Source organism: Microcebus murinus, chromosome 17 (assembly GCF_040939455.1).
Source record: "Microcebus murinus isolate Inina chromosome 17, M.murinus_Inina_mat1.0, whole genome shotgun sequence".
NCBI classification, from domain to species: domain Eukaryota; kingdom Metazoa; phylum Chordata; class Mammalia; order Primates; family Cheirogaleidae; genus Microcebus; species Microcebus murinus.
Genome location: NC_134120.1, coordinates 48,056,694 through 48,080,177, shown reverse-complemented (window position 1 = coordinate 48,080,177; position 23,484 = coordinate 48,056,694). Strand labels below are relative to the sequence as shown.

Sequence of the window (23,484 nt, the reverse complement as noted above, 5' to 3'; positions counted from 1 at the left end):
GTTATGCCTTATACTAATCATTCCACTATAGTCTGTAATGTACGTGTGCTGCCTGACGCAGCAGTAGTCAGCATTTTCTTCAGACATGGTCGCTGCCTCGTGACTTGATAAGAGGCCTGAGTTGTTGCACTTAAGCAAATGCTCCCAACTCCCACACGGAGGGCCCCCGTGGTGGGAGTCTAGAGGCCATGAGAACAAGAACAAGAAGAACTCTCCCAAGAACTGGCCCCTGATTGATCGTTGGTAGTCTATGACGGGTAAGAATCCCCATGGAGGGGGGCGACCTAAGACAGGCACAACCGTGGGGGCCAGGGACGAGCCGCTGCCTAGGATTGAGACCAAGAAGCACTACAAATGGCTGCATTGTTTTATGTTGCCTATCTCGGCCTTGGCTTTTGAACTCTGTCTGGCACTTTAACTTTAGTAACCGTTTTGAGGTCTTAGACCATGGGAAATTGTTTCCCTTTTGAAACAACTCCGGAATTGGCTGATATCACTGCTTTCTATGCTCACATGCTCACGTACAAGGAACTAACCTTGGGTCTGGGGGGTATAAAAATAAAGCGACTGGTGCATTGGTCACTCGAGTCATTGTCATGTCCATGTGTGTCTGTGTCGTTATTTTATGTTCTGTGTCATTCCCCCATCCTGTAATCGGGCCACGACACATGTACATAAACAAAACACATCTAAACACACACAAAGTTTCAATAGCTTTTATCTTAGAACTCCAGTCATAAGATACTCTGACGTTCCATATAAATCTATATACCTTGAGTTTTTATTTCTCTCTTCCTGTCCAACAGCGGGCATCCCACATCTCAGACAGCTTGCCTCCATGGATTGAGAGGTCTTCCAATCTCTTAGACCTTAGGACAGAGATGTCTTCTAATCTCCCAGAGTTTTGGACATTGAGTCTTTAACTTTTCAGAACTCAGAACCTGCTGCCAGAGAAACTACCCCCAGAGGCATCTTTCAACATCCCAGACCTAGAACTGCACCTATAATACCATCAACAGCAAATTTAAAGTGGGCAGAAAGAAAATAGAGACAAGGAGCTGAACAGACTCCTCATGTATGCACCACACACCAATGCAGATAAACACTCAACAAAAAGAGAAATTCAGGATGTTCCAAATGAACCGACTGCAGTTTCAGCTAATAAGTCCTGGGAGTGCCAAGTCAAAACAGTGAGGTTAGTTCCCACTCTCTCAAGAACCCAATGCAAAACAAATGAGAATTCCCTCAGAAGTAACCAAAATAAGAGGGGCACCCCCAACTGTGAGGTACCTGCAGATAGCGCTCACCCATCTAGACACAAATGCCAATCCAGAGGTCCTTTCCTCAGAGGCGATTGCCAAGGCATTGGAGGCAACAATGACAGTGCTGGAGGGAGATTCCAAAGCTGCCCTCCAGCCAATGTGGCCAGGTAGCCGCTAAGGGAGTCTTTGGTTTCCCCTCGCTCTGTAGTCAGTGAGCCATGAGCAGCACCATCCCAGATGGACGCCCAAAATTACTGCTGAAACCACAAATGAGTTTCAGCCTGGGTCCATTTGCTCATTGCAGAAAGATCCAATTATTGAGACAACAAGGATTACCAAGGAAGAAAGGAATTTTCAATGTGAATTCCCAACATCTTGTCAGGAGAGTGGGAGAAACTGCCTCAAATTAATCTCCCCAGTGACAAGAGGTCATGGGCTTTTAAAGGAGGGGACATGTTCCTCAGGACATGTTGTGGTGTAACTAACAAGGGGCTAAAAGCACTGGGGAAAGGTTCTAGGGCATGATGAATCTTGGCAACAGGAAGACTGCCTAGGGGTCTTCAGAATCTCAGCTCCTTTGTCTTGTAGAAAATCCACCATTTCTGGGAAATAACTCAAAGATCAAGTAGTTAGTTAAGGGAGAGGATTGTAAAAAAACCATATAGCGGTCATGAAAATTTGTTCATAGAGACAGTTACACCTTTACACATTCTTAAAGTGGCAAAAATGAGCTCATTTGTTGACACATTCCAAAGGTTTGTCCACATATAAAAAAAGGGACAAATATATATAAACATCATGCTTAGTAATCAAGGCATCTGCAGTAGAAACATTACTTGGAAACTCTCTAGGTAGCAAATGAACAGCCATTACTCGATTTAATATTATTCCAAAATTTTAAGGTATCTAAATGTTTTAGAAATGATTTTCAAACTAATGTATAGAAAACATAATTATTGTTGACATAAAAATTTGTCAGAAGTATAATTCAATTTAGTGAGAATAAATTTATAATTTTCATAATTTTAAATGTTACATATAATTGCTATTAGTTTATCTTGCAAGTAAACTAGTTGAGAAAATTCATATTAACTAGTCTTTTATGAGAAAATAAACCCAACTATTATTTTTAAAGTAATAAAATGAATTCTTTTAGGGGGTGGAGCAAGATGGCGGACGAATAACACCTTCAGAGTGTCTCTGCAGAAAAGACAGATTCTAGCAGAAATTAGAGGAAAGAAGCAAGAAGATGAGCATACAGCGAACGAGGGCCGGAAGGAGGGGTACCTGAGACCCCGGGAGACTCCACGGGAGGAGGCTGCGGAGGAGAACTGGAGGATGAGAACCACCGGAGCAGCCCGGAGACCAGCGGCAAGGGTAGGTGGATTTGCTGTTTCCCCTCTCCTGAATTTGGGACTGCTGGTGGGCGCCCCAGTGGGTGGAGAGACCTGCGGACACCAGCCCAGAGACCGCCGCCGCCAGCCAGTGGTGAGCCTGTAGCAGACATGGCACCAGGTTCCCAACTTCCTCGGGGCACCTCCGTGTGCACAGACCCGAGCTGCATGGCAGGCGCCATATTGCCTCCTCCTCCCCTCCGCCAACCCTACCCGCGGCTGCCCAGAGAGACAATACAGCCACCAGCCAGAGGCACCTCCAGGGAATGAGACCTTCCCTTTTGGGACCCTACAGCTGACTCAGGGGAACTCAGACTGTGAGCTCCCTACCCGTCCGCCCTCCCAGGTGCTGCTGGCACCGTGTTCCCAGGAGAACGGTGCCAACTCAGAGGCTGAGAGACATAGACCCAGCTTGGGCTCTCTGTGGGTGAATTGGGACTGGAAATCCTCTCCCTGGTGGGGATACAGTTTGAACTCTGGGACCCAGAGGTCGGACCTGCAGACCAGATCCCCACACCGAGGGCTAGCATTGCCCAGGGCACAGAAGGGTTATACGTGAACAGCCTACTGAGGTGTGTGTGCATCCAGGGGCAGATCAGCGTCCTAGAGGGCAACCCTCCTACCAGGAGGAGGCCATGTGCCCAACCCAGGTGGCGTTCCTGTGCAGGGAACCTCCCCGCCGGCATCACAGTCCGGGGAGGCCTGGTGGCTTGTGGTCTGGCCTGCTGGCAGAGGCCCAGGAGTAGCTGCGGAGTTGGGGAGGGTGGAAAGATGCGAGGCCCGCTCCAGACTGTGGGTCTCAGAAGCCCCACCCCCACACCCACACTTTCTGGCTGAGCGGGACCATTCCAGCCCCACCCTGACAGCTTTCCCTGGAAGCAGAGACAGAACTTTGACCCCTGCTAACTCCCTGAGGGCAGGCTTACCCAACCCAGCTCACCCAGAACAAGAGCTGTTAACAAGACACAAAATCCACAGCATAGCCTGTTCCTCCAAGCAAACGCCACCTACTCACAGGGACGGCATCTTGCACAGCCTTTCCACGGCACCCACTGACTCAATAAACAGGGAGTGGTCCAATTTCACTCACAGACACAACCTAACGCCTCAGAAACTAAACAAGGTGTGTGAATACCCAAACAATAACTTAAGGAAAGAAACAACAACTGATCGACATGGGAAGAAATCAGCGAAAGAACTAAGGAAATATGAAGAACCAAATGAAAAACACACCCCCAAAGAGGAGCACCAGCCCCGTAGAAACGGACACTAACCAAAATCAGGCAACCAATATGACAGAAGAGGAATTTCGTATGTGGATCATAAGAACACTCACCCAGCTACAACAACAACTCAATAACCAACACAAAGAAACCACAAAAAGCCTCCAGGATATGGGAAAAGAAATAGACACAATGAAGAAAAGTGTAACCGAACTCCTGGAAATGAAGAATTAATTCAAGGAACTACAAAATACAGTGGACAGTCTCAAGAACAGGGTAGATGAAACAGAAGAAAGAATCTCAGAGCTTGAAGATAACACCCTCCAATTAAATAAATCAGTCACAGAAATAGAGCAGAGAAACAAGAGAAAAGAGCAAAGCCTACAAGAGCTGTGGGATTATGTGAAGAAACCTAATGTGAGGGTCATAGGGTTACCAGAAGGGGAAGAAGACAACACTCAAGGGTTGGGCAAGCTGTTTGAAGATATAATAGAGGAAAATTTCCCAGGCCTTGCTCAAAATCTTGATATACAAGTTCAAGAAGCTCAGAGGACCCCTGGGAGATTCAGTGCAAACAGGAAGACATTATGACATGCAGTCATCAGACTGACCAAAGTATCAACTAAAGAGGCCCTTCTAAGAGCTGTAAGACAAAAGAAGCAAGTAACATACAAGGGAAAGCCAATTCGAATAACATCAGACTTCTCTAATGAGACTTTACAAGCAAGGAGACACTGGGGCCCCATTCTCACTCTTTTGAAACAAAACAATGCCCAGCCTAGAATATTATTCCCTGCAAAACTAAGCTTCATATATGAAGGAGAAATAAAAACATTCTCAGACAAGCAAATGCTCAGAGAATTCACCAAGACAAGACCAGCCCTACAAGAAGTACTTAAAACAGTGTTACGCACGGAACATCATAATAATAACCCACGAATAGAAAAACAACCAAAACCCAAAGATGTTAAAGGCCAGAAATTACAATGGCTCAAGACAGAAATCATAGCAACAACATCCAACCCAACAGAATGATCAGTAATCTACCTTACCTATCAGTTCTCTCAATAAATGTGAATGGCTTAAACTCTCCACTCAAGAGACATAGGCTGGCTGAATGGATAAGAAAATACAGGCCAAATATATGCTGTCTTCAGGAAACACATCTAACCTGCAAGGATGCATATAGACTAAAAATAAAAGGGTGGAGATCAATATTCCAAGCAAATAGAAGCCAAAAGAAGGCTGGTGTGGCAGTTCTAATTTCAGACGATTTAGCTTTTAAACCACCAAAAGTAGTGAAAGACAAAGAGGGTCATTATATAATGGTGAAGGGCACAGTTCAACAAGAAGAGATAACAATTTTAAATATATATGCACCCAACTTAGGTGCACCCAGAATCACAACGCAAACCTTACTGAAGCTAAGCAAATGGATTAATAGCAACTCCATAATCGCCGGAGATTTCAACACCCCACTGACGGCACGAGACAGATCCTCCAAACAGAAAATTAATAAAGAAATAATGGACTTAAACAAAACACTAGAATAATTGGGTCTGACTGACATTTACAGAACATTCTACCCAAAATCCACTGACTATACGTTCTTCTCATCAGCTCACGGGACATTCTCTAAGATTGACCATATCCTAGGACACAAAGAAAATCTCAAGAAATTTAAAAAAATAGAAATCATACCATGTACCTTCTCAGATCTAAGTGGAATAAAAGTAGAAATCAACCCTAACAGAAACTCACATTTCTACACAAAAACGTGGAAATTAAACAACCTCCTACTAAATGATTACTTCATAAATGAAGAAATCAAGATGGAAATAAAAAAATTCTATGAAGAAAATGACAATGGAGAGACAAGTTATCAACTCCTCTGGGACACAGCTAAAGCAGTTCTGAGAGGAAAGTTTATCTCCATAAATGCCTATAACCAAAAGACTAGAAGATCACAAATAGATAATCTAATGAAACGACTCAAAGAGCTGGAAAAAGAAGAGCAGAACAACCCCAAACCCAGCAGAAGTGAAATCAACAAGATCAAATCAGAATTAAATGAAATTGAAAACAGGAAAGCTATTCAGGAGATTAATAAAACAAAAAGTTGGTTCTTTGAAAAAATAAACAAAATCGACACACCATTGGCTAAGCTAACGAAAAGCAGAAAAGAGAAATCTCTAATAAGCTCCATCAGGAACAAAAAAGGAGATATCACAACTGATCCCAAAGAGATACAAGATACAATTTATGAATACTACAAAAATCTTTATGCACACAAACTGGAAAATGTGGAGGAAATGGACAAATTTCTAGAAACACACAACCTCCGTAGGCTCAACCAGGAAGAAATAGATTCCCTGAACAGACCAATCTCAACAGCTGAAATAGAAACAGCAATTAAAAATCTCCCTAAAAAGAAAAGTCCCAGTCCAGATGGCTTCACACCTGAATTTTACCACAGTTATAAATAAGAACTAGTACCTATCTTGCAGAAACTATTCCACAACATCGAGAAGAACGGAAACCTCCCCGACACCTTTTATGAAGCGAATATTACTCTGATACCAAAAGCAGGAAAGGATGCAACAAAAAAAGAAAACTACAGACCAATATCCCTAATGAACATAGATGCAAAAATTTTCAACAAAATCTTAGCTAACCGAATCCAGACACTTATCAAAAAAATAATCCACCACGACCAAGTGGGCTTCATCCCAGGGATGCAGGGATGGTTCAACATATGTAAATCTATAAATGCAATTCACCACATAAACAGAAGCAAAAACAAAGACCACATGATTCTTTCAATAGATGCAGAAAAAGCTTTTGACAAAATTCAACACCCTTTCATGATACGAACACTTAAGAAAATAGGCATAGAAGGGACATACCTAAAAATGATACAAGCCATATATGACAGACCCATAGCCAACATCATACTGAATGGGGAAAGATTGAAATCATTCCCACTTAAAACTGGAACCAGACAAGGCTGCCCACTATCTCCACTTCTGTTCAACATAGTGCTGGAAGTCTTGGCTACAGCAATCAGACAGGAAAATGGAATCAAAGGTATCCAAATAGGGGCAGAAGAGATCAAATTTTCACTGTTTGCTGATGATATGATATTGTATCTAGAAAACCCCAAAGATTCAACCAAGAAACTCCTGGAACTAATCAATGAATTTAGTAAAGTCTCAGGATACAAAATCAATACACAGAAATTAGAGGCATTCATATACGCCAACAACAATCTAATTGAGAACCAAATCAAAGACTCAATTCCCTTCACAATAGCAACAAAGAAATTAAAGTACCTAGGAATATACTTAACCAAGGACGTAAAAGACCTCTATAGGGAGAACTATGAAACACTGAGGAAGGAAATAGCAGAGGATGTAAACAGATGGAAATCCATTCCATGCTCGTGGATCGGCAGACTCAACATCATCAAAATGTCTGTACTACCCAAACTGATCTACAGATTCAATGCAATACCTATTAAAATCCCATCCGCATTCTTCACAGATATAGAAAAAATAATTTCACACTTCGTATGGAACCAAAGAAGACCCTGAATATCAAGAGCAATTCTAGGCAACAAAAACAAAATGGGAGGCATTAATATGCCAGATATCAAACTATACTACAAAGTTGTAGTAATTAAATCAATATGGTATTGGCACAAAAATAGGAATATTGACCAGTGGAACAGATGTGAGAATCCTAATATAAAACCATCCTCATATAGCCATCTCATCTTTGACAAAGCAGACAAAAACATACACTGGGGAAAAGAATCCCTTTTCAATAAATGGTGCTGGGAAAACTGGATAGCCACCTGTAGAAGGCTAAAACAGGACCCACACCTTTCACCTCTCACAAAAACCAACTCACGCTGGATAACAGACTTAAACCTAAGGTATGAAACTATTAGAACTCTAGAGGAAAATGTTGGAAACACTCTCCTAGACATCGGCCTGGGCAAAGAGTTTATGAAAAAGTCCCCAAAGGCAATCACAGCAGCAACAAAAATAAATAAATGGGACATGATCAAACTACAAAGCTTCTGCATAGCCAAAGAAATAGTCATGAAAGTAACCAGACAACCTACAGAATGGGAGAAAATTTTTGCATCCTATGTGTCTGATAAGGGACTGATAACTAGAATATACTTAGAATTCACGAAAATCAGGAAGAAAAAATCAAATAACCCCATTAAAAAGTGGGCAAAGGACTTGAACAGAAATTTTTCTAAAGAAGACAGAAGAATGGCCAACAAACACATGAAAAAATGCTCAACATCTCTAATCATCAGGGAAATGCAAATCAAAACCACAATGAGATATCACTTAACCCCAGTGAGAATGGCCTTTATCAAAAAATCTCCAAACAATAAATGCTGGCGTGGTTGCGGAGAGAGAGGAACACTCCTACACTGCTGGTGGGACTGTAAACTAGTTCAACCTCTGTGGAAAGCAATATGGAGATACCTTAAAGCGATACAAGTGAATCTACCATTCGATCCAGCAATCCCATTGCTGGGCATCTACTCAAATGAGCCAATGACACTCTACAAAAAAGACACCTGCACTCGAATGTTTATAGCAGCACAATTCATAATTGCAAGGCTGTGGAAACAGCCCAAGTGCCCATCAATCCAAGAATGGATTAATAAAATGTGGCATATGTATACCATGGAGTACTATTCAGCTCTAAGAAACAACGGTGATATAGCACATCTTATATTTTCCTGATTAGAGCTGGAACCCATACTACTAAGTGAAGTATCCCAAGAATGGAAAAACAAGCACCAGATATATTCTCCAGCAAACTGGTGTTAACTGAGTAGCACCTAAGTGGACACATAGGTACTACAGTAATAGGGTATTGGGCAGGTGGGAGGGGGGCGGATATATACATACATAATGAGTGAGATGTGCACCATCTGGGGGATGGTCATGATGGAGACTCAGTCTTTTGGGGGGAGGGGGGGAAATGGGCATTTATTGAAACCTTAAAATCTGTACCCCCATAATATGCCGAAATAAAAAAAAAAAAAACTATCAACATACAGAAACACTCAATTAAAATTTATCTTTCTGCAACACACACACACACAAAAAAAAGCAGGTGATGGAGTATAATTATGTAGATGGGCTCAATTTTCTTAGACACTTGCCAATTCCTTCTCAACTAGGCCAGCAAGGAAATGACTTCCTAAGGTTTGTCTAAAGATGAAGCGGGATGCTGCATGTAAAATAATAAACACCACGCCTGTCATATAGATAAACTGCAGCAAATTGTATTTATTACCACTATAATATATTGAAATAGAGTTCACAGGAATTGGACAGCTCTGTCATAAAGAGAGTATTTTTTCTATATAAATGAGAAAACAAAAATAAGAGCTAAATTCATTATCAAAGAAATGTATGCTTAAGTGAGTGAATGCCTTAAGAAACAATAAGATTTTTATGTTTATTATATTAATTACTATATCTATATCTTTTATATGGGTAAGAAGTGTTCTATCATATATAGCTTCCATTCCATATTTATGTCAAATAATTTTTCTGTTATAAGAATAAAGAAATAATATATCCTTTAAATATAGTAATATCACTCAAACTTTTTAGACCATTTTCTTTATCTGATCCTCATTAGAGTTAGTTAGCATAAACTTGTGTACTTATAAAAACTATTTAGCTCTTTCGAGTCTAGTTTCTAAATTCTGTAAAATAGAAATCATAATACCCATCTACTTTAAGATGGTTCTAGGCAGCTAATATAATAGTGGATGTGAAAAAAAATCTTCTAAACTCTAAAAAATTCTTTTTAAAAATAGAGAAATGTGTCTATTTTTCTCTTTAGCAAGATGGCTCCAATGTATTTATTTCGAAAACAAAATTCTAGCCATGTCTCCAGTGTAAGAGTTTGCAGTTCAACTCAGTTCTTCCTCTATCTCATTACATAAAGTATACTCCTAGCTGAATTCACCATTCCTTTCATATTCAGCCAGCAGCTTCTTTCAATCTACAGAAAAGTGTAGCAATACAAAAAACAATAAAACTTCAAGGACAGAGTGATTCAGAAAAACCAGAACCCAGATTTTCAGATTCCTAATTCAATATACTTCTTGTTATGCTGAATGTGAATGGATAAGGTCAGATGATATTAGAGAGGCAGTACAACATGATGTTTATAAGTGATGGTTTTGAATTTAAAATAACTGGCTATAAATCCTTGCTATGTAATTTCTAGCCTATCATCTTAGGAAAGTTAATTAACCTCTTCGTGCCTCTGTTTTCTTATCTGTTAAACAGAAAAACAATCCTACGTACTTCAAATGGCTACAGCGGTGACTAAACATATTAATTCATGAGAAATATTTTGAAGAATCTGACATGTATTATATATTAAATAAATGCAAGATAATATTTTTAAAAAATGAATTCTTTTACATATTTTAACTGATAAAAATCAAGAAAAAGACATAAGCATCATTTATTTAACAAAAATTATTATACTCCCATGATTTGGCCAAAGAGTCATCTTAAATTTATGAAGTTGGATTCTTGTATTAAAATATTCCTGAGCTAGCAATTTCTGAAAGAAAAAAAATTTGACTCTAAAACTTATAAATTATTAGAAGTTCAAAGTATCACAAGAATGGAAAAACAAACGCTGCATGTACTTACCATTAAATTGGAACTAATGGCTGAACACTTATATGAACATATGGAAATAACACTTGTTGGAAATCAAGCAGGTAGGAGGGGAAGAGGGGTTAAGTAAATTCACACCTAATGGGTATAATAACTTTTTTTTTCCTGTATACAAAAGGAATATTTTTATCTCAGTCTTTTTCAATAAAAATATGCAATGGCAGATTAGATAAACATAACTGTGTTAGATTCAATAAAAGAATAAAAAATCAACCTCAATTCTGTTAGAAAATGTGTTCTGCAATAAACAACTCACAGAACATAGGATTTATCACCACCATATATATTATGTTGTTTTAGCATTCAGTTTGTTGGCACTGTATGTATTCCACAGGAAACAGGAATATCCTTAACCAAACTTAATATACTCTTTCTTATGAAGAATTTCGTAACAGTGTTCCATTGTAGTTTTCTTGAGAAGGCTTTTTCTTTCTCTCTCTCCCTCTCCCTCTCTCTCTCTCTCTCTCTCTCTCTATATATATATATATATATATATATTTTTTTTTTTTTTTTGTAAAGCTTTTTTCTAATCCACCCAATTGACTTAGTTCCTTCTCAGGATGAATGTTCCAGCATTTAATGAAGCTAGTGACAATGTGGGAAGCTCCCCTCACCTCATTCAGTGCTTTCTCAGACATCCTTTTCTGAACAATACTGTATGACATTCTGATGTGGGCATTCCTAGTTCAAATAATATACATATTTTCCTGCTGCATGGATTCAATAATGTACAATCAAACCTGACCTCAGTGAGGTTTTCTCCCTCTGTTTCTCTCAAGTGTGAATACTCTGATGCATGTTGAGCACTGATTTCTGAAAGAAGCCTTTCCCACAGACCGCACACTTGTAGGGTTTGTCTCCTGTGTGTGTTGTCTGATGTTTATTCAAATTTGACCTATTGCTAAAGGCCTTCCCACACTCAGCACACACATAAGGTTTCTCTCCTGTATGAATTCGCTGATGGACTTGGAGCTGTGATTTCTTAGTGAAAGATTTCCCACAGTCACTGCATTCGTAAGGTTTCTCCCCAGTGTGAATTCCGTGATGTGTAATCAACTCTGACTTCTGTCTAAAGGTCTTCCCACATTCAGAGCACATGTAGGGCTTTTCTCCTGTATGAATTTTCTGGTGTTTACTGAGATTTGACCTGCCACTAAAGGCTTTCCCACACTCAGCACACACATAGGGTTTCTCTCCTGTGTGAATCGCCTGATGCACCAGGCACTGAGACTTGGATGTGAAGGATTTCCCACAATCACTGCATTCATAAGGTTTCTCTCCAGTGTGAATTCTCTGGTGAGTAATAAAGTTTGACTTCCGGATGAAGGCTCTTCCACACTCAGTGCATACATAAGGTTTCTCTCCTGTGTGAATCTTCTGATGCACAATGAGTATTGATTTCTGGTTGAAAGCTTTCCCACATTCATGGCATTCATATTGTCTCTCTCCAGTATGAATTTTCTGGTGTATATTGAGGTTTGACTTCTGCGTGAAGGCTTTTCCACAAGTACTGCATTCATAAGGCTTCTCTCCAGTATGGATTCTCTGATGTGTAATCAAGTCTGACCTCTGAGTGAAGGCCTTTCCACATTTAGAGCATATATAGGCTTTCTCTCCTATGTGAGTTTTCTGATGTGTAATTAGATTTGACCTGCTGGTGAATGCCCTCCCACATTTACTGCACATATAGGGTTTTTCTCCTGTGTGAATTCGTTTATGCACATGGAGTAGTGACTTGGAAGTAAAGAATTTCCCACAGTCACCACATTCATAAGGTTTCTCTCCAGTATGAATTATTTGATGTGCAACCAAGTGTGCCTTCCGGATAAAAGCTAGCCCACATTTCATGCATACATATGATTTTTCTCCTGTATGAATTCTCCGATGCACTGTGAGTGTTGACTTCTGAGTGAAGGCTTTTCCACAGTCACTGCATTCATAAGGTTTCTCTCCAGTGTGAATTCTCTTATGTATAATCAACTCTGACCTGTATGTAAAAGCCTTTCCACATTCAGTACATATGAAAGATTTTTCTCTAATTTTAACTTTCTCATGTGTAATGAAGTTGGAACTATTGTTGAATACCTTCCCATATTCTGTACTTACATAGGGTTTCACTCTTGTGTGACTTTGTTGATGTGCCTCAAGTTTGGACTTGGAAATGAAGGGTTGCCCACAGAGACTGTATTCATGTGGTTTTTATGCAATATGAATTCTTTGATGTGTAATCAATTCTGTCTTCTGAATGAAGACCTGTCCACATTCAATACATACATAGGATCCCTCACTTGTATCAATTTCCTCATTTATCTTGAGGGTGGAGGGTTTGCCACAATCTCTGTATTCAGGGTGTCTCTCTCCAGTATGAATTTTCTCATGTATATTGAGATCTGTGTTATAAGGGAAACCTCTCCCAGATTCACTGAATTCATAGAGATTTTCTCTGGTATGAATTCTCTGATGCCTAAAGAGAGAAGATGCTTGGAGAAGGGATTTTCCGCATTCATTGCCTTTATAGGGCTTCTCTCTTGTATGGGTTTTCTGATGTGTAATTAACTCTGACTTCTGCACAAAAGCCTTGCCACATTCAGTACATACATACAGTTTTTCTCCTATATGACCTTTCAGAAGTACCTTAAACTGTAACTTTTGGGTGAAGATCTTTTGAAATTTGTCATATTTGTAGGATTTCTCTTCAGTATATATTTTCTGATGTTGAGAGGATGTTTGTTTATAACTTAGGATTTTTCCACATTGATTATGGTCCAGTAATTTTTCTCCTGGACATCTCTGATGTAGACTCTCACCCTGCAATGCTCCTTTCCTTGCTCCAACATGACCACCTCTGCTTTGGGAACTTGGTACCCCACTGAGAGCAGGTGGCTGTAGGTCTCCAGCATCACATCCTGGTAAAGGTTTCTCTGTGAGGGGTCCAGGTGCTGCCATTCCTCTCTGCTGAAATCTATAGCCACATTCCTGAAGGACACTGATCCCTCGTATGAGCTGCCATAATCCTCTGGAGCCAGAGCTGGGGATATTTGGGGTGGGGTCCAATTAGCTGGCATGGCCAATTGGATTGCAACCCTAGTTCTCTAGGGAGCCTGAAGCTTAGTGGTCATCTGTGAACTCAAGCAAAGCTTCTGGGAAGAATTGGGCTGAATTCTGGAGGAAGATCTAGGCCAAGTGTTCCCCAGAGACACTAAGAAACCAAAATCATTGCAGAGAATTCTCGGCATCAAAAATACGAAAATACTGACACCAGCAGCCGGTATAATAACTTTGACTCAAACTGTACAAAAGCAAATTATGTAACCAAAATGTATGTAGCCCCATAATATTCTGAAATAAAAAATAAAAATTTAAAGAAATTACTAGATGTTCAGTTTTCTTATTTATTATGGAATTTGGGGATACTAGATTTATATAAGCTACTACTTATCATTACAAATCAATCAGAACAATTTTAAATTTGAGAGATGTTAATGTACTACTACTCTGTAGAGGTAGGTGTATTGGTTATCTAATACAGCTTAACAAAGTATCCCCAAAATTAGCAACCTCAAATAACAAACATTTATTACATCACACAGTTCCTGTGGGTCAGGAATGCAGGAATGGATGGGTGGCTCTGTCTAGGATCTCTCCTGAGTTTGCAATCAGACTGTTTGCTGTCCAGAGCTGTGATAATCTTAAAGCTCCATAGGGCAGGAACTTCCAACCACACTCACGTAGAGCCTGAGTTCCTCCCTGACTGTGTCCTTCAGTTTCACACCACCCGAGTCTCTTCACTGTGTTTCTCACAGCATGGCGTTTTCCCAGAGCAAGAGAGGGAGCAAGAAAGCATATCCAAGAAGGAGGCCTCTGTCCTTTTCTATAACCTAGTCTGAGAGTTCATATATCATCACATCTGCCATAATGTTTTGGCCACTCAGACCAACGCTGGTACGATGTGGAAGAAAACTACAAAAGACTGTGAACACCAGGAGGCAGTGACTGGGGTCACCTTGGAGGCTGGAGACCAAGGCAGGAAAACATTTTATACTCCCACAGTGAGAGAAGTCTTGATTTTATTAATTACAGACACAAAAACACAGACACAGATCCACTGAGTGCTTTTAGATTGAGTTTTGCATCGTCTCCAACCATAGGAAAAAGGTAAGCACAGAAACAGAAACCCACCAGTCAGAATCTCAAGGAGTTGTTATGAATGACATTCTTAATTTATCGAAAGTCACCTATAGACCAAGAGACAGACAGACAAAAAACCCCACTGATCAGATTCTCAGTTATCTCTTACTAAAGGAAGAATAGATCTTTATCATTTATCTAACAGAAACTATCAATTGATAGGGAAAAACAAAATTCTTGTCTGCTGCTGACAACAAAAAATAATTTATTGGCCATGCATTAACCAGCGACAAAAAACAAAACGACTAAATCAGTCAGGAGGAAAAAAAATCTAGAGAAAGAGTTAAAAAGTTAAAATTTATTGCTGTTTGGGATTTACCCTCGACCAAGGTTAAACAGCTCATGAGGGATACTTCTCAAAAAAATGTAGATTTATTGTCTTTCCGTCATATTAGTGCACTTGAGCATCTAAGAGAATATACTCCAAAACTTCTGAGGCATAACTTTTAAAAAGTTTTTAAAACATGGGTCATAAAATATTAATATAAAACGAACACATCACAGATTTATTCAACTACACATTTAAAAGAAATTTAATAAAGGAAAATTAGGGTAACATTGCTACATTAGGTAGAAAACTGATTAATGTCCTACAGGGAAATAAAGTATAATATTAGATTTAACTATGCATTTGTCTAGTCTTCATTATGACTAACAATAAAAAATCCTGAGAAAGCTGCCTGATGTTGGATGTGCAGTTTGAGGTTTAGAAACGGAATCCCGCTAACTGGCACCAGCCACTCTGAACATATAGTAAAGTCTTATCAGAACCATGATTTAACCAACTCAATTAATTTAATTTAGACCAAAAAAATGCCTATTTTATGATTGAATGATTAAGTGCAAAGCAACCTAAAATAATAGGAAAGGGGTTAAAAGGAAACAATTAAAAAGAGACTCCAGTATTTAGTTTCAAAATAAATAAGTATGACAACTATCTCTAAGTATGCCTAAGGACATAGAATTGTCTATTATGCGAGGTTATGGAAAAATATTGTCATCAAAAATTTTAAGCAAGTACCCTGTGCATATTTTGTTTGATTAGAAAAATACTTCTAAGATAGATTTGTTGCAACTAAATTGTGTGAATATAAAAATTGAGTGACTATTTAAAAAATCTTTCAATATAGTATAATTATTTATTTGCCATAGAAATTCTTGTGGTGAACTGAACTCATGGCTGAATTTTGGCTGGAGAAAAAGGGTGCTGGAAGAGGTGATGAGGCTAAAGAAACAATGACAAACATGTCTTACATGCTGATTATAAGAAATCTTAGGAGGCATGGTAATTAATGCAGGATTAAATGAAAATAACATTATAACAGTCCAGATGATTAAAATGTCATCTGGTGCAGAGGAGTATTTAGTTAGATATTTTTAAGCAAAAAGTGAGAGATAGCAAAGTTTAACCCAAAAAGCTTCCTTTTAATTCTAATATTCTAGCTAATATTCTTTTTGGGGGGGTTAGGGGAACTATATTTTTAAGAACATTAAAAAAGAAAACAAACTATCAACTGCCATCAACATCATTTTGTTAAAGACATATGAAGCCTAAGAACGATGAAAATAATCTCAGACTTGAATAGACTTTAGTGAAAAGAGTTGCATTACTTTCATTTTCCTCATTTCTCTTAGGCTTGATGAAATCATCATTAGGGACCAGCACCAGTCACCAGTGGGCATGTGGGGACAGGGACAATTGAGACATGTGTCAGGGAGGCACTGGCTGTGGCAGGTGTGGGGAGGCAGCCTGTTGTCACAGAAACAGCTGTGGGGGCCAATTGCTCCTGGTTATATTCCCAGCACCAACAATTTCTCCTGGGCAAGGGACTGAACCCTTCAGAGCCTCAGTTTCCTTTGAAATGTGGAGATGAGTAGTTCCCTTAGAGAGTTTTTGTGACAATTGAATAAGAAAAGTATGTAAACACAAGACATCTGATACTTAACAAGTATTTCTTTTTAGAGACAGGGTCTTGCTATATCACCCAGGCTGGTCTTGAACTCCTAGGCTTAAGTGATCCTCCCACCTCGGCCTCCTGAGTAGCTGGGATTATAGGTATGTGCCACCGTTCCTGGCCTAATACTTAAATAAATATTTAGTAAATAATATGGATAATATTGAAATGAAATCTTCTTGTTTTTATGTCTCATAAATTTTTTTAAATCCTTCCATTCCTCCATCTATCACCCTAATCAAATTAACAGCAGGTGTTACTGTAATAGCTTCCTAACTGGTCTACTAATATTTAGTCAGGTTCTTCCCCTATTCCTTCTCTATACTGTTACCAGAGTTGTTTTAGTGAGACACACACAACCATTTCACCACCTCTTCCCATGGCTAACATAGTTTCTTGGTGTTCCATTCATTTGAAGGAATAGTCAAATGCTGCTGCCATAGACTCCAGATCCTGGATCCCCTGCTCTTGACTCCCACGCCAGCTTCAGCTGCCAAAGACCCAGCCCTTACTCTCTGTCTTCCAGACACAACGGTCTTGTTTCATTTCCCCAAATTGCAATAGTGAATCTTGAAAAAGTGCCTCTCCTCATGCTGTGTGCTGTGCTTAGACTACTCCATCCAGATATTAACCCATGTCACTAAGCCCTTCACCTAGGCAACCAGTATAATTCCATCAGATTTCAGTTCAATTCTATTTCTTCAGGAAAACCTTCCTAATTACTTATACTATGTTTGTCTCTCTCTCTCTCTTTCTCTCTCTATATATGTATATATATGATTATGTATATATGATACATATGATATATGTGATATATATGATACATATATGATATATGATTATGTATATATATCTATATATGTATATACACACACATATATATAAAGTGGATATATATATATATATACACTTATCTGCTTCACAGTTATCACAGTTGTAATTTTAGACATTAATGTAGACTCTAAACTCCCTACAGGATTAACATTTTGTCTTTTTTGTTTGTTTTGCTCACCATCACGTCACCTATGCCTAGTAGAACCCATGGCACACAGTATATGCTAAAGAAATAATTGTCAAATGTATGAATAAATAAAGTAAAGAAAAGAACAAGAGGTTAAAAAATAGATGTGAGCCCTTGGGCCCAAATTCTCCAGCTATATCTCTTCTACTTTGTGAAATAAAAGGTGCTAGGTGTTAGAACTGATGATTTGCATAGTTCCGTCCAGCTCTTATATCCTTTAAGTCTGGGAATTTACTAAAGGAAGTACCAGAATAGTACTTATTTAAAAAGAGAATTTTTATGCTATTATTGATACTACAAAAATGCATGACCTCAGAAAATGTTGGTTGGTAACTAAAGTATAAAAGTACAATTAGCAAAAGTCTTTCTATGGCAGAATAGCAAACACTAACTGTGATTGAATTGTGGATGATTCCATTTACCAAGGATCGTGTTACGCAGAGCGTGTGTGAGCAGAATTATGGTGAATAATCACTCCAAAAAGATACCAGCCCATTAAGCTATGTTTTACTTCAGTTATACCAATCTATGGCATTATTTAAAATATTTTTACATAGTAATAAACAATGCTTTTAAAACCATACTAAGTAAAGATCAAATGACCTTAGATATTTTCATATTATATTGAGAGGAGTAGCATTTAAAGTAATCCTAAAGGAAAGAGTTAAATTTTATCAAACCAAAAATATTTTAGCTGACACACATTATCATTAGTCATATTTATTCTAGAACCATTTTCAATACAAAGAATTAAGGGAGTAGAACATATAAAAGCTTTTCTGTTAGTTCTAATTTAATTTAATGTTCAAGATGCAATGTGATACTGCAAAATGTTAGAAATGGACTTTGGGTTTATTGCAGTAGAATTATTACTCAAGTGCACACTTAATAAGTAACTACCTGTACTTACAAATATTAATATATACAGTTTATTACCTAAACTCATCTATTCTTCTACAAATGCCAAATCACTAAAGGGAAATGAATGGGCTTTTTAAATTTAATTTTTTTTTTACATTCTCTAAGTCCTTGATCTATGAAAAGATATTTCTAAGAGGTTTCTCTTACTCATTGTTGTCTTCTCTGATTTTCCCATTAAGCTTTCAGTATTTCTCGCTCCTTTATTCTACTGGAAGGTTTAAGAAACAGCTAAGTCCAGAAGCTCATGGGGGAGAAGAATTCTATTTCTATTGCTTCTCTTTGATTCTTGCTAGGATATATCCTGCCAGAAATGAACTTCTTAGCATACTTCTTTCTTTTCTTTTTTAGAAATACACCTACTGAATTCTTCCTAGGAACACAATATTACTATTTTCTATTTTCCTGATTCTTATTTTCTCTGGTTTTCAGTATCTACTGTCATTTTGTCACAAGTTTGACTTTGCTGACCCTTTTCAAGAATTATGTTTCTTTTTTTTTTTTTTTTTTTTGAGACAGAGTCTCACTTTGTTGCCCAGGCTAGAGTGAGTGCCGTGGCGTCAGCCTAGCTCACAGCAACCTCAAACTCCTGGGCTCGAGTGATCCTTCTGCCTCAGCCTCCCGGGTAGCTGGGACTACAGGCATACGCCACCATGCCCGGCTAATTTTTTTTTTTATATATATATCAGTTGGCCAATTAATTTCTTTCTATTTATAGTAGAGACGGGGTCTCGCTCTTGCTCAGGCTGGTTTCGAACTCCTGACCTTGAGCAATCCGCCCGCCTCGGCCTCCCAAGAGCTAGGATTACAGGCGTGAGAATGTTTCTTTTTTATTCTAGTCACTTCTTTCACAGTAAATAAAATCATGTGGTCCTTACAACCGTTTATACATTCAAAAAGTATTTTGAACAAATGCAAATAAGTAAAAGTGATTTTTCTACATAGAACCATTTTCTTATATAAAGTACACCATTAATTTCATGGGTCTTGAAGTTTAATCTAAAGTTTTGCTCCAGAACAGAAAGGAGTAGTTAGTAGAAGGTTATAAATAATAACTTAAAAAGCTGAAGAACTTCCATTAATCTATATCTTTGCCCTTTTTTATCCTGTCCCTTTAGGTTGCTTTTGAGATTTCATGCCACTTAACACAGGTAAAAAACCACAAGGGTAAAGAAAAGAAATATGCCCACTCCAACTCTTTGGGAATGACCAGTATTTCAGCCAGAGTCTCTGTACTACCTTAGACTCACTTTGTCTATGTTTTCTGGCATTTTTCTGGAAGACTGGTTTTGCGTGTGAACCTTCTGTAATGAAGATGGCATTTGAGATAGAAAGCAAACCTGATTGTGAGGAATTCTGTTTTCTCATCTGTGTTTCTCATCTGTTTTCTCATCTTTCCAGCATTGTGCCTGGCACATGTAGGTGATTAATAAACGTTTTTTAAATGGATGGTGGTAGAAAGAACCAGAAGTTTATCACAATCTTCCTGTGATATTCATAGTAAATTGATTTGAGTGGCACAGAAATATTGCAGTACACATATTTTGATCTTCCCAGTAATCACCCTATTTTCTAAGGATGGCTTCACATCAAATTCTTTTAGACATTTTAAAAAATTATTTAACACCCAAGGATTAAGTCTAATGATATGAAGCCATGGTTAGAAAAGCAATTAGAAAGTTACTTCCAGCTAATATGTGGCAGGAAAGGAGGAGAAAGAAAATTATGCAAATATGAATATAAATGAAAGAGTGAGAATCCAGCAATAGGTTTTAATAGAACTGAATGAAAAACACAAGAGCTGGTTTATTAAAAACAAAATGAAACAATAAAATATCCAAATGTGACAAATCTAATGGAAAAGAAGAATTAACCATGCAAAATTTGGAATGGGAAGAAAATACCAGTAGTCAGAAATGAGAAACACTGAGAAAGGGGTTAGACAGATGTCCAGAAAGAGTCCAAATATGCTGTGTTTTAGTTAGTTGTGCATGTTGTACAAGTACTAATGAGCCTTATGGTCACATATGATAAGAGTTACTGAGAACAACTTATAAGCAAGGGAGCACACAGGATTCCCTGCCTCCATGGTTGTTTTATAGAGAGGCATTTTGCTCCTTTCTTCTGACTGCAACATAGAACATTCAAATAGAAGGAACTCTGCCTCTACCCTATGTTGATATTTACAAGCCAGGCTAAGAGTAGATAAATGCATACAGTTTTCTAGGTAACAAAAGGACTTCTGGCCCAATATATAATCTAAAATATTTCAGGAGTTCAGCTAGTGTTTCAATACCAGCCTGACCAGTATCAGCAAAGATCTCACAGTCCTTCCTTGAGCTGGCTTCATTCAACCAAACCACTTTGCCAAGTATCTGAGAAAGGAGGGCACGTGATCACTAAAGATCAATCAGTCTTTGCCTTTCCTCAATGATTCATAAATGCAGGTATAAGAGATAATATTAAATAGTAATATATAGATCTTGGAAAATAGTGAAAGATCAATTTTATAGGAAAATATAAATTCCCCAAATGGAATTCCAGTCAAGATGTTATACTGAGCAAGCATGGACAATTTTTTACTTTCATCCCAAATACATAAAATTATAGGATAAAATATTTACAATGATATATTAAGTAAGTAACAGAGATTGAAAATCAGAAAAACAAATTATGAGGTATGAGAAAGAGAGAAACAATTAGATACCTGGGATTAGAAATATACCTTGATTCTTAATGTCCATGTGGGAAAGAGAGTTGTGGTCATAAGTTTTATACATAGTAGAAAATTGCAACTGAAGACCCAGAATTCAGAGAAGGAAGCATTTTTTTTGCAGTTGGAGAAAGGAAAATCTGCATCTTCTGGCCTTGACTCAAAGCAGGGTATGAATCAGCAGCCCAGGTACAAGTAGCTATATAATGTACAGCAGTCATGAGTATGTGTCTGGTAGACATCCAACTACAAGAAAATTGATCAAGGATTAAGTGGCTATGCCCTGAAATTCATCACTATGTGCACAAACGCAGCACCTTTCACTGGCTGCTCCTAGCCAAAGACCAATGGTGGTGGAGATACTAAAGCAGAGATATTCCTGGGAGACTGAAGATTCCTCTGATGTATAGTTTGGTTCAAAAAGATGTGTCATACAAAAGAATAAAGATATCACCCCAAAATAATATTGTCAATATATTGTTAATTTAATAACCTTAAAGGTAAATTATGTAAATATTTGTATTATTAAAAGAGAGAAAGGGTATACAAAATAGAACATTATGTCATGGAAGAAAAAAGAACTGCTACATTTCATGAAAATCCAAATATGTATTCTAGAATTTAGAATGTATATATATATATATATATATATATATATATATATATATATGCAAGTGAGTGATAGAGAGTAAGAGAGAGGTTAAGCAGTAAAGTAGGCATAGATGACAAATTGGATGAGAAACTTAAATAAATCATATATGAATTAAACCCATGGGAACCAATATGAATACATTGGGAGTTCTAGAGAAAATAATAGAGAAAATGTGAATAAGCCCATTCAAATTAATTATAACTGAAAAAATTTTGGAACTTACAAACTATAAATACTTTAGCTTCCAAATATATTATTTAACTCCTCAAGATATCATCAGACAGCCTATTAATAAATAAAGTTGAATTTATTAAATTTATAGTAGTCAGGGATAACATTACACTAAAAGTTTTAATTAAATGTCACAAAAAGAAAGAAAATGGAGAATATTTATGAGATTTAGAGTCAAGGCTCAAGTGATTTAAGAGATCTTTAAAGGTGGATAATTGAAATGGATTGAGCAAAATTTGTGATGTAATAATTTAGCATTGGTGGACATAGTAAGATAAGGTTCTTGACGAAAATACTGATAAGTAAAACTATTTCATAACAAATCTGTTTGCCCAGATTAGCAGTATAGTCTGAGATAAATTAATTATCAGGAATATTCTGAAGCAGATGTTGAATTATTTGTTTACAGCCTTGTCTTTCCCATGTAAAGACTTTCTAGAACAACCAACTAGGTCATAATGATACATATGGACTTAGTTCTTAATTCCAATAGCTCTGTCATGCTGATACAAGTAGTCATGTTCACATTATGAAACAAAAAGTAATTGAAACATAAGGAAACATTGATAAACACATAAGCACAGTAGAAATTTAAATAGAATCCTCTTAAAACTGATAGATTAAACAGACTAACATTTAACACGGCTATGGAAGACCTGGACAACATAATTTGCCTTGCTAAGTATATCATATGAATTATGATAATACTAAAATCAAAACCAAAAGGGCTCTTTTCTTTTAGGATGCTCCCGAAATTCTTTATATGATTCTAAAACATAGGAGATAAAGGGAGTTTTTTTGTTTTGTTTTGTTTTCTAATATGGTAAATTAGAGGCTTTCTTAGCTAGCCTCATCCACTTGGAAAGAACAAAATAATGTGTAGAGATTAACACTGTGAGTTTTATTCATGAAGGATTACAAGAATTCACCAGAAAAGTGAAGAATACTTCAGATTCGAGGGAAGAGAAAGTGGGCAAGTAGCCTGTGTGGTGGCATTCAGCTGAGAAAACTGGCTCTTCTCCAAAAGCACCACCCACTGGCCTGGAGGTTGAACTGCACACCCTGGTACAAAAATCCGCTGACATAAGTGCACAGCACTGGGAATGAGATAAGCTGCCTCTGACTTCAGTCATCCCGCCCCTGCAGGAGGCATTGACAGCTCACATGCCCAGGCACATTCCTAC

The 23,484-nt window shown here is 37.9% G+C and overlaps 1 protein-coding gene and 1 long non-coding RNA gene across 2 annotated transcripts in view; one reads left to right on the top strand and one right to left on the bottom strand.

Annotated features, from left to right (window-relative positions):
* The window catches only part of LOC142861629 (uncharacterized), a 61,104-nt gene extending 58,534 nt beyond the window's left edge, over nt 1–2,570 (top strand). Inside the window, exon 3 of the long non-coding RNA XR_012912853.1 lies at nt 2,419–2,570. This is a non-coding gene — a long non-coding RNA (uncharacterized LOC142861629). The remainder of the gene's footprint in view (nt 1–2,418) is intronic.
* Nucleotides 2,571–11,342: 8,772 nt separating this feature from the next.
* On the bottom strand, nt 11,343–13,687 carry LOC105860885 (uncharacterized). Its single transcript, XM_075993748.1, is given in 2 exon segments — nt 11,343–13,438; nt 13,441–13,687. Coding segments are annotated over 2 exon segments (2,343 nt in total).
* Nucleotides 13,688–23,484: the final 9,797 nt, after the last annotated feature.